Below are 12,518 nucleotides of genomic sequence, written 5' to 3'. Positions count from 1 at the left end.
CTCTCCAACTCTTAGCCCCATCTCCCTTCTCCCTGTCCAATCCTGTCACATATCACCATTTCTGTTTAAACAAAACAAAACAAAACAAAACTTTTCTTTCAAAATATAAATATGTGACGGAATTTTCCCTGTCCAATCACACTAAAATATTAGTGCCTGTGAGTTTTGTTACTTGGTTACTGGAAAGTGGGACCACCAACCCCAGGGGTTTATGGCTGAGAAGGGACTAGGGGCCCCAGAGACAAGCAGACCAGAGCTGGGAACACAGCGATCTGTCCCTGTGGGGAAGCCTGATGGTCAGGCCTGCTGGAGAGTTGGCCAGCAGATAGTAGCCCAGTGAGCCGGCGCCGGGACAGAGTGTCCAGCAGTAGCGCAGGAAGCCTGCCAGTCGATTTTAATATTTCCCACAACAAACAGGGGTCATCTCGGAGTCAACAGGATGGGAAATGGTTAATTGGAAGACACTCTGGTTATAAGGTCACTGCTTTCCCCAAGGTCCCCATGCCACAATTCAATGGCAGGCTGAATCCTAATGTTTGTGACTTAGATGAACCCATTAAATCCTCAAAATTTCTTAGGAGACCGAGCCCCATTTTGCACTTGGTCGCTTAGAGGTTGGACAGGTAAACGCTGTGGTCTGGGAGTGACTGCCGTGCTGGGCAAGTCAACTATTAAAGTGTGCGGAGGCATAAAGTTAGAACAGAAAACTGTGACAGTACTGGGGCCTGTTATTGCTATTAGACTGCAGCAGTGAGCTCAGGATAGCTCATGGTTTGGGGCTTACCCTGCAGTAAGGGGACATCAAACCAGCTGCTCTGTCTTGGTGTGACTTGAGATGCTCACCTCATGCGCTAATCATTTCTACCTAACAACTTATTCCTCAAAGGCTCCTGATGTCCTGGTAGGACAAAACCCCAAAGAGACATTGGTGCATTTTTGAAAGGATAGAAAGAGTTGCAAATAATCCAGAGGTTGCTTGGGAAAGAGATGAGGATCTGGAGTTACACAGAGATGAGGATCTGGAGTTACACCCTGGCCCTGACAGGCTGGGTAAGCTGTCATTTGTAAAGGCATCAGGGTTACTATCCCTGTACCTCTTTGACAGAGCAGAATCCACATTCCCAGGGGCCCTTGCTTCACAGTCTCTGCACCCAGTGACTATGTATTCTGTGAGGAGCCTGCCTCTCATTCCTTTCTGCGAGAACTAGTGTTCCTTGCTGCCTTCCCCCCTGAGCATGTAGACCTCTCTGCTCCCCTCTCCTCCCTGCACCCTCTCCCCATCACACAACCAAAGGAAGCATCCATGCAGTTCCAGGGCTCGGGGCTGTAAGTTGCTTTCTGACATTGGCCCCAGGGACAAGTGTGCAGGAGAGAGTGTTTGTCAGGACTCCTTTGGGTCAGAGTCCTGAGATTTTGTGAGTTGGGCTGAGTCCCAGGCCCTTGCAGACATCTAGGCCCTTGCAGACATCTAGGCCCTTGCATTCTCCTTGGAGAACGTCTCTTCTCAGTAGCGGGCTCCTCTTCCCTGTGCTTCCAGAATGATGTGTACGAATGGGCCCGAGATCACCGCGCCCACCACAAGTTCTCAGAAACACACGCTGACCCTCACAATTCCCGCCGTGGCTTCTTCTTCTCACACATGGGTTGGCTGCTTGTGCGCAAGCACCCGGCCGTCAAAGAGAAGGGCGGAAAACTGGACATGTCTGACCTAAAGGCTGAGAAGCTAGTGATGTTCCAGAGGAGGTGAGTGGGGCATGGGGATAGAACTGGAACTGCAGCTCGGGGCACCTGGGGTTTAGGGACTCCACCTTGTCTGATCGAGCACATTAAATAAAAGCCGAAGGCTTTTGCTCTGTGTGCGTGCTCACGATCGTTTTAAAACACTATTCTCCAATGTCTCACAGGCCCATACACAAATTATTGCTGTGTTCCTATCTCTCTGAGATATTTCCATAAATGTAACAAGTGTTCATTGACCTCAAACAGTCATGGACATAAAAGGAGAAGCAATGGGGTCCTTTTCTTCAAAAGGCCCCTGTCCTAGGCGGGTATGCCGATAGCCAGACGCAAATCAGAATGCTGTCTACACTGTGAAAGGTTCATGCAGACCAGCACAGCTGAGAAGAGCTGTTGAAAAAAGCAGTCTGACATGTGTGTGTGTGTGTGTGTGTGTGTGTGTGTATCACATAGGGAAGATCTCTGGGGAAGGGTAGCCCAGTCACTGGGCTGGAAAGTTCAGGTTGGGGACAGGATCTGCCAGGTAGGGACTGAGAGATGCTGGAAGAACCTGGTGGCTGGTCTGCTTTGTAAAATGTGCACCCCAGTCCCTGTCCTTGGTCCACCAGACAGCTAAGGGGCACTCAGTGTGCCCCCTGGAGCGCAGACTGATCAGGTAGAGCAGGCAGCGAACCCTTGTCACACATTCTGTGTCACAGATGGAGGTGGACTCAAGCAAGAATCCCGCAGGCAGCTGGGCAGGAGCCCAGGCAGCTGAGGTTAGCAGATGGGCGCAGGCTTTGACCCTGACCCATTTGGCTGACACGGTCTTAGCCTTTGTGAGAAGGAACAATCTATTTCTAGTCAACAGGTACACATTTTAACCCACATTCCAGCAGTAGTGCTCATCTAAAGATTGAGATAAGGACTCAGAGTGGTGACTCAGAGTGGTGGCTCAGCCGTTAAGAGCACTGACTGCTCTTGCCGATGTCCCGAGTTCAAATCCCAGCAACCACATGGTAGCTCATGACTTGTAAATACCATTCCAGGCAATTCAGTGCTGCCTTCTGACCATTTTGGATGCACACATGTGATATGTACACATAAACATAGCAAACACTCTTGTGTGTGTGTGTGTAAGAGTGAGGGAACATATATCCCCCCTCCTGTATTCATAGTGTAGGAGAAAAGACAGCTCAGCCCAATGAATGTGGCCTTCTCAAGTTGGCCTGTGCTCCCTCTACACAGACTCAGTGTGTGATCTCTCCCCATAGGTACTACAAGCTAGCTGTCACACTCATCTTCATCCTGCCCACACTGGTACCCTGGTACTTCTGGGGAGAAACTTTTCGACACAGCTTATACATCACCACTTTCCTGCGGCATGGTATACTTCTAAATTTCACCTGGTTGGTGAACAGTGCGGCCCACCTCTATGGACACCGGCCCTACGACAGGGGCATTGGCGCCCGAGAGAATCCCCTGGTTTCAATGGCATCTTTGGGTAAGCCCTCAGCTCACATCAGGACTACACGAGGCAGGCTGTTAATTAGGGTATTAAGGCTAAATCAGGGTGACAAGATTATAATCTACTTTTATGGTTGCTTCGGATTGTAGGTTTCCATCCTAAGGTGAGGGCAGATCTGTTGCTTTGAATTTTCCAAACCATCACCAAATGTGACCGGGTCCTTTTAAGCTTTCCTTCCCCAGTTGCTTCTGAATTCGGTTGCATCTTACTAGGGTCAGAAGATGCAGGATAGAACAGTGACGTCACTGGAAATGCCAGCAAAGCTTAGCGCATCATATATGTAAGCCTGCTGCATAGTAAGAAAAAATAACTAATGACTATTAGTTCAATAACCTCAACTGTGCCACACCACTGTAGTTTCCCGAATCTTTCTGCAGATTTTAGGTACTTGCCACCATGACACACATACTCTTAATTTGACTGTTTGAAAAAAAAAACCCCAAAAAACAAAAAACAAATACAAAAAAAAAACCCAAACCCTACCACCTATGCTATAAAATTCAGAGATTTTCCTAGAAATGGAATAACATAGGCAGATGTGTGACCTGAACCAGTAAGCAGAGTCTATACAAAGAGTTCCCTCAACTCCAGAGTCCTTATGAGCTCAAAGTGGCTGCTGCCTCTGGCTTTGTCTCTGATGTTATTCTATTCCCTATATCTGCTCTTCTAGCCCTTTCTCCTTGACTGCCAAAGGTTTTATTTATTATATGCTCATGTTCTCTGACAAAGATGACCATTCTCCATAGCTTTCCTGAGCCATCTCTTCCTGTCCCAGCTGTTACCCATACAGCTGAATCTCACTTTTCTTACCTCTCCCTCCTGCCACCCTGTGTAGTGCATATATGCACACACAAGTATGCGTGTGCATGTGTATTGTGTGTTTGTGTGAAAGAGAAAGAAGGGAGAGGGGAAGAGGAGGGGAAGGGAGGGAGGGAGGGGGAGGGAGAGAGGAAGAGGGAGGGAGGAAAGGAGAGGGAGGGAGAGGGATGGAGGGAGGAAGAGAGAGAGAGGGAGAGAGAGAGGATTCTGTTTTAAATGCCACACAAGAGCCAGTGAGGTCTGGTTACATCTCACCCAGGGCCTCCCTGTGGAAACATGTGGAAGTTAGCAGTCTTGTGTCAGTACCCTTAGCCACAGCACACACAACTCAGAGGACAGGGGGAGTATATCCCTTGAGAAGTCTTGGTAAGAGTTATTGGGTTAGAAGGGATTCCTTCTTTGTTTTTGCTTTCTATAGAATGACCACTATCTCTGGGGGGTGTTTTGGTGTTTTATTTTTGTAACCACTAGAGTTTCACATGGTAGCTCCAGTTGGCCTCGAACTGTGTAGACCCAGTCAGCCTTACACTTACAGAGACCCACTGGCCTCTGCCTCCTAACACTAGGATATAAGGCGTGTGCTGCTCAGCTCTGCTTTGGGAGATATTTTTTTAAAAAAGATTTATTTATTTTTATGTGCATGAGTATTTTTGTTTGTGTGCAAATCTGTGTACCATTTGCATAGGTGCCTGTAGAATCCAGAAGTGGGTGTTGGATCCCCTAGAACTGGAGTTAGCAATGGTTTTGAGCGAGCACATGAATGCCAAGAACTGTATCTGGGCCTCTAAAAGAGCAGTTAGTGCTCTGAACTACTGAGCATCTAATATTCTCCCCACTCTTCTGACTTTCTCTAGGACTGTTTTTATCTTCAGGGATCAGTGATTTTTCTTGTTCCCTGTCTTTACCTCAACCTGGACAGGATCAGTATTGTTGAAATCAGTTTAGAAGGAAGCACCACAAGGCCAATGGAAAAACAGAATTTGGGCATATTTTTTTAACTTAAAAAATGCTTTAATTGTATTATTAATTACATATAACAGGTGATGCTCTCATGCACGGTATGATTTCAATCATTCTTACCCTTTGCCCTCTCTCCTGCCCCCCTCACTCCTGCTCCCCTTCTTTACCACTAGCCCTCCTTTCCTACCTTTCTGTGTGTCTGAAACCCCCTCCCCTCCCCTACCTTCCCCTCCCCTCGTCTTTCCTCTCCTCCCCTCCTCTCCCTTCCCTCCCCTCCCCTCCCCTCCCCCTTTCTTTGGCTATCAATATTCTCCCCACTCTTCTGACTTTCTCTAGGACTGTTTTTATCTTCAGGGATCAGTGATTTTTCTTGTTCCCTGTCTTTACCTCAACCTGGACAGGATCAGTATTGTTGAAATCAGTTTAGAAGGAAGCACCACAAGGCCAATGGAAAATCAGCAAACCAATTACAGAGTAGGGGATGCAGATTTTGGTTCTCCTTTATCCTGCAAGATGCTTATCCGGGAGTCTCAGAATCTCACAAGTTAGAGGAATGTCTGAGTGCTTTCAGAGTTCTGTTTTCTTAGTTCTTCCCCTACCCCAAGGTTAAAGTTTAGAGACTCAGCAGACAGAGCAGTTAATTGGCTAAGGAAATGCCTGTCACTGGCCCAGACTACTTCCTTTAAAATTTGGTGGCTGTGCCAGGTGTAGTGGTCACTGCCTTTAATCCCAGCACTCGGGAGGCAGGGAAGCAGAGAGGTAGGTGGAGTGAGTTCGACGACAGCCTGGTCTACAGAGCAAGTTCTAGGACAGGCAGGACAGAGAATCCTTGTCTCAAAAACAAACAACAAAACTGGGTGGTCGCTATGCATCCTGTTGAAATCACCTTACAGAGAGCAGGAGTTCATGGGGACAGTGTGGCTTACTCCATTGAAGAAAAGTAGCTACCCCCTCCTCTGCCCTGCCCTGCCCTGACCTCAGGCACCTAGGCACAGACCCTGTGGGGCCTGGAGCCCTCTTTTCTGAAAGTCTTGATATTTTCCATGGTAAAACATGTTTGCACAGACCCAACTTCTTTCCCATCCTCTTATCTTACAATAGAAATGTTCTCTGACAAAGGCTCTCAGCCCAGCATGAGAGAGCAGAACCTGCCTATCACTGGTTTCCTGATACACCCTGATATGGTTCCTCGGGCATCTATTTTTTATTAGAATATAAGACTGGGGGTCCATCTATTCACCCCAAAAGCGGATTCTTCAAGGTGTGAGGCACACACAGCTAAGAAGTGTGCAAAGGGGAAGCAGCCATCACGGAGCCCCCTAACTGCTCTCCTGGCTTCTGTTGCAGGCGAGGGCTTCCACAACTACCACCACACCTTCCCCTATGACTACTCTGTCAGTGAGTACCGCTGGCACATCAACTTCACCACGTTCTTCATCGACTGCATGGCTGCCCTGGGCCTGGCCTACGACCGGAAGAAAGTGTCCAAGGCCGCTGTCTTAGCCAAGATTAAGAGAACTGGAGATGGGAGTCACAAGAGTAGCTGAGTTTGGGGTGATCTGGGTCTCTGTTCCATAAACCAACTGGGTCAATATTTAATGTTCTGTTAACTACTGAATAATGCTACCAAAGCTCATTCCTTTGGGGTACATGGTCTCTCTGTCTCTCTGTCTATCTCTGTGTCTCTGTCTCTCTCTGTGTCTCTGTCTCTCTCTTTCTCTCTCTCTCTCTCTGTAGTCCATTAGGCTTTATAGACCAGACTGGCCTCAAACTCACAGAGAGCTTCCTGCCTCTGCCTCCCAATTGTGGGGATCAAAGGGGTGTATCCCTGTGCCCAGCTCTGTGAAGTCTTATCAACTGTTTAAGCCAACTCTCCTTTATGGCTTCTAGCCCCATCCCCCCACCCTTTATTTTTATTCTGCTTGTCTTCCTTGTCTCCTTGGTTGCTTCTCTGAGAAGCAGCCAGTGAGTACTCTGTCCACCTCCCAAAGGCTTCACAGCCTTTCTAATGTCCCAAAGTAAGGACCTTCATCATGGACAGTTCTCTGTCTAGGTATTTGTCCAAAGTTAATCAATACAACAAAACCTTTTAGGAAATGTCTTATTAATTGTCTTTAGTTCAGGCTTTTCTGAAGAAAAGGGGGAAAAATAGCGGTGTTTTTCCCGCTTGGTATGTCACAGAACAAGAAGTCTTCGGATGAGATGTGTCCAATTTGGTAAAACAGAAAATGCATAGAGGGTTTTGGGCTGGATTCCATAAGCTACACATCCGACCTATTCTATACTTCTGTTCTGCCTGCCCTGTGTTATTAATGTTGTTTATTTTCTGTTCTCACAGTGATCGGGTAACTATGGAAATCCCAAACATCCAAACAGGAAGAACTGTAGGCAAAGTTGGGTCAAACATAAAAACATGTAGACACATATGACCATTGTTTAGATCAGGGAGGTGTTTCCCTGAGTGTCTCCCTCTGAGAAAGTTCCAGAAGCTTTAGAGCAGAGGATTTCTTGGGTTTCCTGTAATTCCCACCCCTGACAAGAGATGGGAAACTTGGTGGCCAGTGTCACTAGACGTTTCACTAGAAATACCTTTGCGAAGAGAGAGAGAGCTCTGAGAACACAATGCCAGGGCCTCCAGAAGTTACTGAGTTACTAAGTATCAGAATGAAACTAGTTTGAGGTTAGCAGCTCTATTCATTAGCCTAAATGTCTCCTTGGATTTGAGTAGTAATTAGTCTTTTCTCTGTTTTGTGCCCCTCGCCCATTCTTGTTCTATGACTGTCCAGCCTATACTTACACCCAAGGGACAATGCCTATCTCTTAACCTCCTAATTCTTGATTTCCCCATCTTTTCTCCTATTGGTCTCTTTGTTCCCTGACATTTCTCCTTTCCCTCAACAGGCAGTCTCCTGTACACATTCAGGGTGGCCCTTCTCCTCCAGATGCGATGCTCATGGGCGTAGACTTTCTCTAGCAAGTAAAGCTGTTGGACACTTTCCTGTCACTTCTATTTCTACTCTTCCTATTCCTTTGTGTAACTCTGTCACATGAATGACTTCAGAAAAGTTCAGCAAACTTTCTGGAAACACCTCTGGCTCAGAAGGTCTTTCTAGCTCAAATCCTAACCAACACAAAATATCCTTGCTGTGCCAGGGAGGCAACCACTGAGCAGAAGGGTTTGTTATCAGCCCTCCCTGTGTGGATCGGAGCAGAGAGCTTGAGGGCATGGTCAGCGCCTCCCACTGTCCAGGAGCACCAGAGCTCCCATGTGCTAGTGGAACGAGAAGTCATTGGGAGGAGTTTCGTACTCGCTGGGAAGCACCAGAATGAAGGGCCAGCCAGGGCTACATAGTGACCCCCCCCCACCTCAAGCAAATCCCACCCCCACTCCACCACCCCCTAAATACCCTATGGGAAATAAACACAGTTTTCTCTTCTTTCCCTTCATGTTGTTTCCCTAGATCTGATCCTTGCATGTCCCTATATAAGTCTAGATGGATATTTATGGCCCAAGTGTGTATTTCAGATCCATATAGAAGAGTGATGTCTCAATTAGGAACACTGTTTTTGAGATTCTAAAGCTCAATTCAAGTGACATGTTAACGAGAAACTCCCGATCTGTGTGAATCTCTGATCGTTATTTCCTTGTGGGTACTCTGGCAACACACTAAGGTACCATGCCCCTTTCTGGCACACAGTGGCTGTGACCTGCCTCCCCAGAGTTCACACAGAGCCCTGTGCAGAGTCGCACTGCACCTGACATCCTGCTGAATGTCAAAGAAGCCTGACTGGAGAGTTCTCAGTGCAGTGGTTACAGGAGTGGTTGTTTGTTTGTTTGTTTGTTTTCTGGGTTTCAGTCTGGAAACTTGCTTAGAGTTGTTTTTATTAAGTAGCCACATTTGGTGGATGGTGGGAATAATTTGAATATATTCTCCTTCCTTCTTTCCTTTCTTCCTTCTTTCCTTCCTTCCTTTCTTTCTTCTTTTTCTCTTTTTTTTTTTGTTTTTGTTTTGTTTTGTTTAGATCAAAAAATAGAAACCGGTTGGTGGTGGCACACGCCTTTAATCCCAGAACTCTGGGAGGCAGAGGCAGGCGGATTTCTGAGTTCAAGGCCAGCCTGGTCTACAGAGTGAGTTCCAGGAAAGCCAGGGCTATACAGAGAAAGAGAAACCCTGTCTAAAAAAAAAATAGTAGTAATATTGTTGGTTCTGATAGGTTTTTTCAAACCCACCAGACTAAATGAAGAAGAATCTATTATATCATCCTCCTAGCCGATTGGAAACAGCCAGGCCAACACTCTGCAGGGACAGCCCTCTTTCTTCTTTTCCCATGCTAGAGGCCTTAAAAGGTCCCTGTGCCAGTTGGCCATCGAAGTCTTTGCCTGTCCCAAGGGCAGCCTGATTATCCTTCTAGGGTAAATAAATCTCCTTTGTGCTGTAAATTTGGTGTTCAGCTGTGTTCTGTGCCAACTCACACCTCACCCCACCCCTAGCTTCAGTAACCTGAGTTCTCCCTAGAGGTACCTCAGACACTTGTCTGTGAGATCTTGAAGCAAGATTCATGTTCAGATTTATTTTATATTATGGGTATGCATGTTTAGCTTACATGTATGTAGGCATACCACATGTGTGTCTCGGGCCTACAGAGATCACAAGAAACAATGGTTATGAGCCACCACATGAGTGCTGGGAATTGAACCAGGGTCCTCTGCAAGAACAAGTTCTCTTAACCACTGAGCCATCCCTCCAGCCCAAGATTAAAATTTAAATTGAGGGCTAAGGGTATCCATTCTGAGCAGTCTCAGCCTCGGTGTGGTCCTGCTGATGTTGGCCCATTACATCATCCATCCAATCCCATAAGGTGGTCAGGCCCATTGTTATCCCTAGGTGGAGTGTCTTTCCAGGAGCTAAGTCCTCCCTCCAGCTGCCCTGTCCACTTCTCAGCATCAGATTCTTGGAGAAAGTCTTATTTCTGAGACTCATTGTTTCAACAGTCTAATAGTTAGACTGGGGTCTATTCATAGTATTTCGTTTCTGCCTGGCTAGTTACGCTGTAAGATTTTTCTTCAGGTGTTGGGAATGTTTCAAAGCCTGGAGTGGTGTGTTTGTACAACCCTGTCAATACGGGGAATGCCACAGAAGTAGCTTAAAAATAGTTGCTTTTTAGGTTGCATAAGTTCCACTTCAGATAAAATGTCATTCTCTAGAATGTACAGCCTGAAAAAGGGGGTCTTTTGCATGTAAAATTCTGTGAGAAATAAACAAAAATAAAATTTCAAATAATTCTGAGTCACTTACCACCCTTCATAATTGTGGCGAGCACAACATGTAGGTTCTTGTGCCCACAGATCTCCAGAGAAACCAGAAATGTCACACACACAGGATTGTTCTCTCGGAGGAATGGACAAAAACTATTCTTCTGTCCAGAAAGCTGGGAATTGGAAGTGATTGACAGCCTGATGATCTGTGTTATCTGTTGAGCCAAGCCATATCAAAATCCCATGACCAAGACCAGAGGTGGCTAGTAATCCAACTGACCTCTACATACCTGCACAGCTAGGGGCGCCCAACCTCTCACGACCAGGACCAGAGATGACTAATAGTCCAAATGAGCGCTATACTAGCTGTATGACTGAGACCAAGTCAGATCCTTCCCCTTGGCCTATCTCCAGAACCCATCTTCTTGGAGAAAATGATGTGTACCCTGAGTTGAGTTTCAGTGCAATTATGTTTTTTTGTGTACCTGGAATTGTATTACACCAGGAAATGTGCTTCCAAATGATACTGGGTTTAAATACACTGTCAGTAAATGACCTGGCACCAGACTCCAGGAGGTCCGATCCAGACTGAGGAGGTCAGTCTGACCCCAGCTTTCATTCTCACCTCTTTGAGGTTCACTTCCCCACCCGCCATGACCACCTGCTGGGTCCCTCTCACAGAACTGGCTTCCTCTTTTTCCTCCCTTTATGTAGAAACAGCTTTCATCTCAAGCCAAACGTGTGACTCTGGCCAGGAGCACAGATTTAAGTTATGCCCAACTGCTCTAACTAGCAATAGTTTCATGAGGTTTTTATAGCAGCAGAGCAAAAAGTTATACATTCAAGTATTCTTAAAACTGCACTGTTGGGGAACTGCATGGGTGGCTTCTGCTGTTCTTGCAGAGGACATGAGTTCAGTTCTCAGCACCTACACTGGGTGGCTCACAACAGCCTGTAACTTTGACACCCACTTCTGGCCTTTGTGGTCCCACATCCCATATAAACATGGATAAATAATTGAATAACTCTTTTTAAAAGTGGGGATTGTTTTGGGTTTTGTTTGGTTTTTTTTGGGGGGGGGATTGAGATAAGGTTTTTCTGTGTAGCTGTGAGTTGAGCCATACAGCTTTGGCTCCTAGCGGGTCACACATGCGCACACCTGCCTAGGAGCAATCTGGACTCTTGAATGAAAGGCTAGGTGCTCCCAAACCTCCCGCTGCTACCCCAGTCGGGGAAGTGGCCAGTGGTGGCTACTTATCCAAATTCTCATGTGGCTGGTTGGCTTCCTCTCCTGCAGCTCTTACGTCACATCCTTCCCCCAATCATGGCAATTCTCTGTCTCCTTCCAGTTCCTAGCCTATGCAAATCCAAAGGCCTTGCCTCAGTCTACCTGCCCAGCATTGGCTGTTGGATTGATCAAAAGCCAATTGGGACAAGGACCTTTATCATTTGGACACCTAAACTCCCGATTTGGGGGGCTGGATTAATTCAAGACGTTAGAAGCAGTCCTCAACATCGCTGTGCAGCCCTGGCTGTCCTGAAACTCATTCTGTAGACCAGGCTGGCCTCAAACTCAGAGATCTGCCTGCCTCTGCCTCTTCCGACATTAGAGGCATGCACCACACAAAACTAGCCAGTACAACATTCTTAAATGAAAATGAATTAATTCTCTATGACGGGTCTTGGATGCTATAGAGTGGCAGACTTAGTCAGGGGCCTGGTAGAGACATCATAAAAGGATTTGACTTCATATGGATGTTAGCTCAAACATGGAGACGGGCAGTGAAAGGGTGTTGAAACTTACAACATCCAAGCTCTTCAAAATCACACCAATGAAGAGTCTTGAGTTCAGGACTCAACGGGAACCCTGAGGCCCACTGATTGTAAGGTCTCTGATGAGAGCTCAGGCCCACAAGGCAGTGTGTGAGCTTTCAAAGGAAGGCGGGAGCCTGCAGCCAGGATGCCCTTGGTTTCTGGCAGAGCAGGAAAGGGGATTGGAGGCAAGGAATGTGTGAATCTGCAGATGTGGAGGAGGTGAAGAGCGGCACATTTAGTAAAGGGGTTTTCATTGCATGGTTTGCATGTGCACCACAGCCCTCTGACAACCAAAATCTGTGGGCTTCTTTGGGGAAGTGAAACTGACACTCACCACCTCCTAGGATATGGCTGGGCACCTAGGGACTCTATTTGCCTATTTATAGATAGAATCATGGACAGGCAGGGCAGATGTGGAAGAGG

At 46.8% G+C, this 12,518-nt stretch overlaps 1 protein-coding gene across 4 annotated transcripts in view; it reads left to right on the top strand.

Annotated features, from left to right (window-relative positions):
- Nucleotides 1–10,311, top strand: part of LOC127687015 (stearoyl-CoA desaturase 4) — a 96,175-nt gene extending 85,864 nt beyond the window's left edge. For all 4 annotated transcript variants that reach the window (XM_052185231.1, XM_052185213.1, XM_052185241.1 and 1 more), the window contains 3 exons: nt 1,538–1,743; nt 2,991–3,220; nt 6,371–10,311. In XM_052185231.1, coding sequence (XP_052041191.1) covers nt 1,538–1,743; nt 2,991–3,220; nt 6,371–6,570 — 636 coding nt within the window. In that variant the 3' untranslated portion in view covers nt 6,571–10,311. The remainder of the gene's footprint in view (nt 1–1,537; nt 1,744–2,990; nt 3,221–6,370) is intronic.
- The last annotated feature ends 2,207 nt before the right edge of the window (nt 10,312–12,518 follow it).

This window comes from Apodemus sylvaticus, chromosome 1 (genome assembly GCF_947179515.1).
Source record: "Apodemus sylvaticus chromosome 1, mApoSyl1.1, whole genome shotgun sequence".
NCBI lineage: Eukaryota > Metazoa > Chordata > Mammalia > Rodentia > Muridae > Apodemus > Apodemus sylvaticus.
This window is presented reverse-complemented; position numbering and strand designations above follow the sequence as displayed.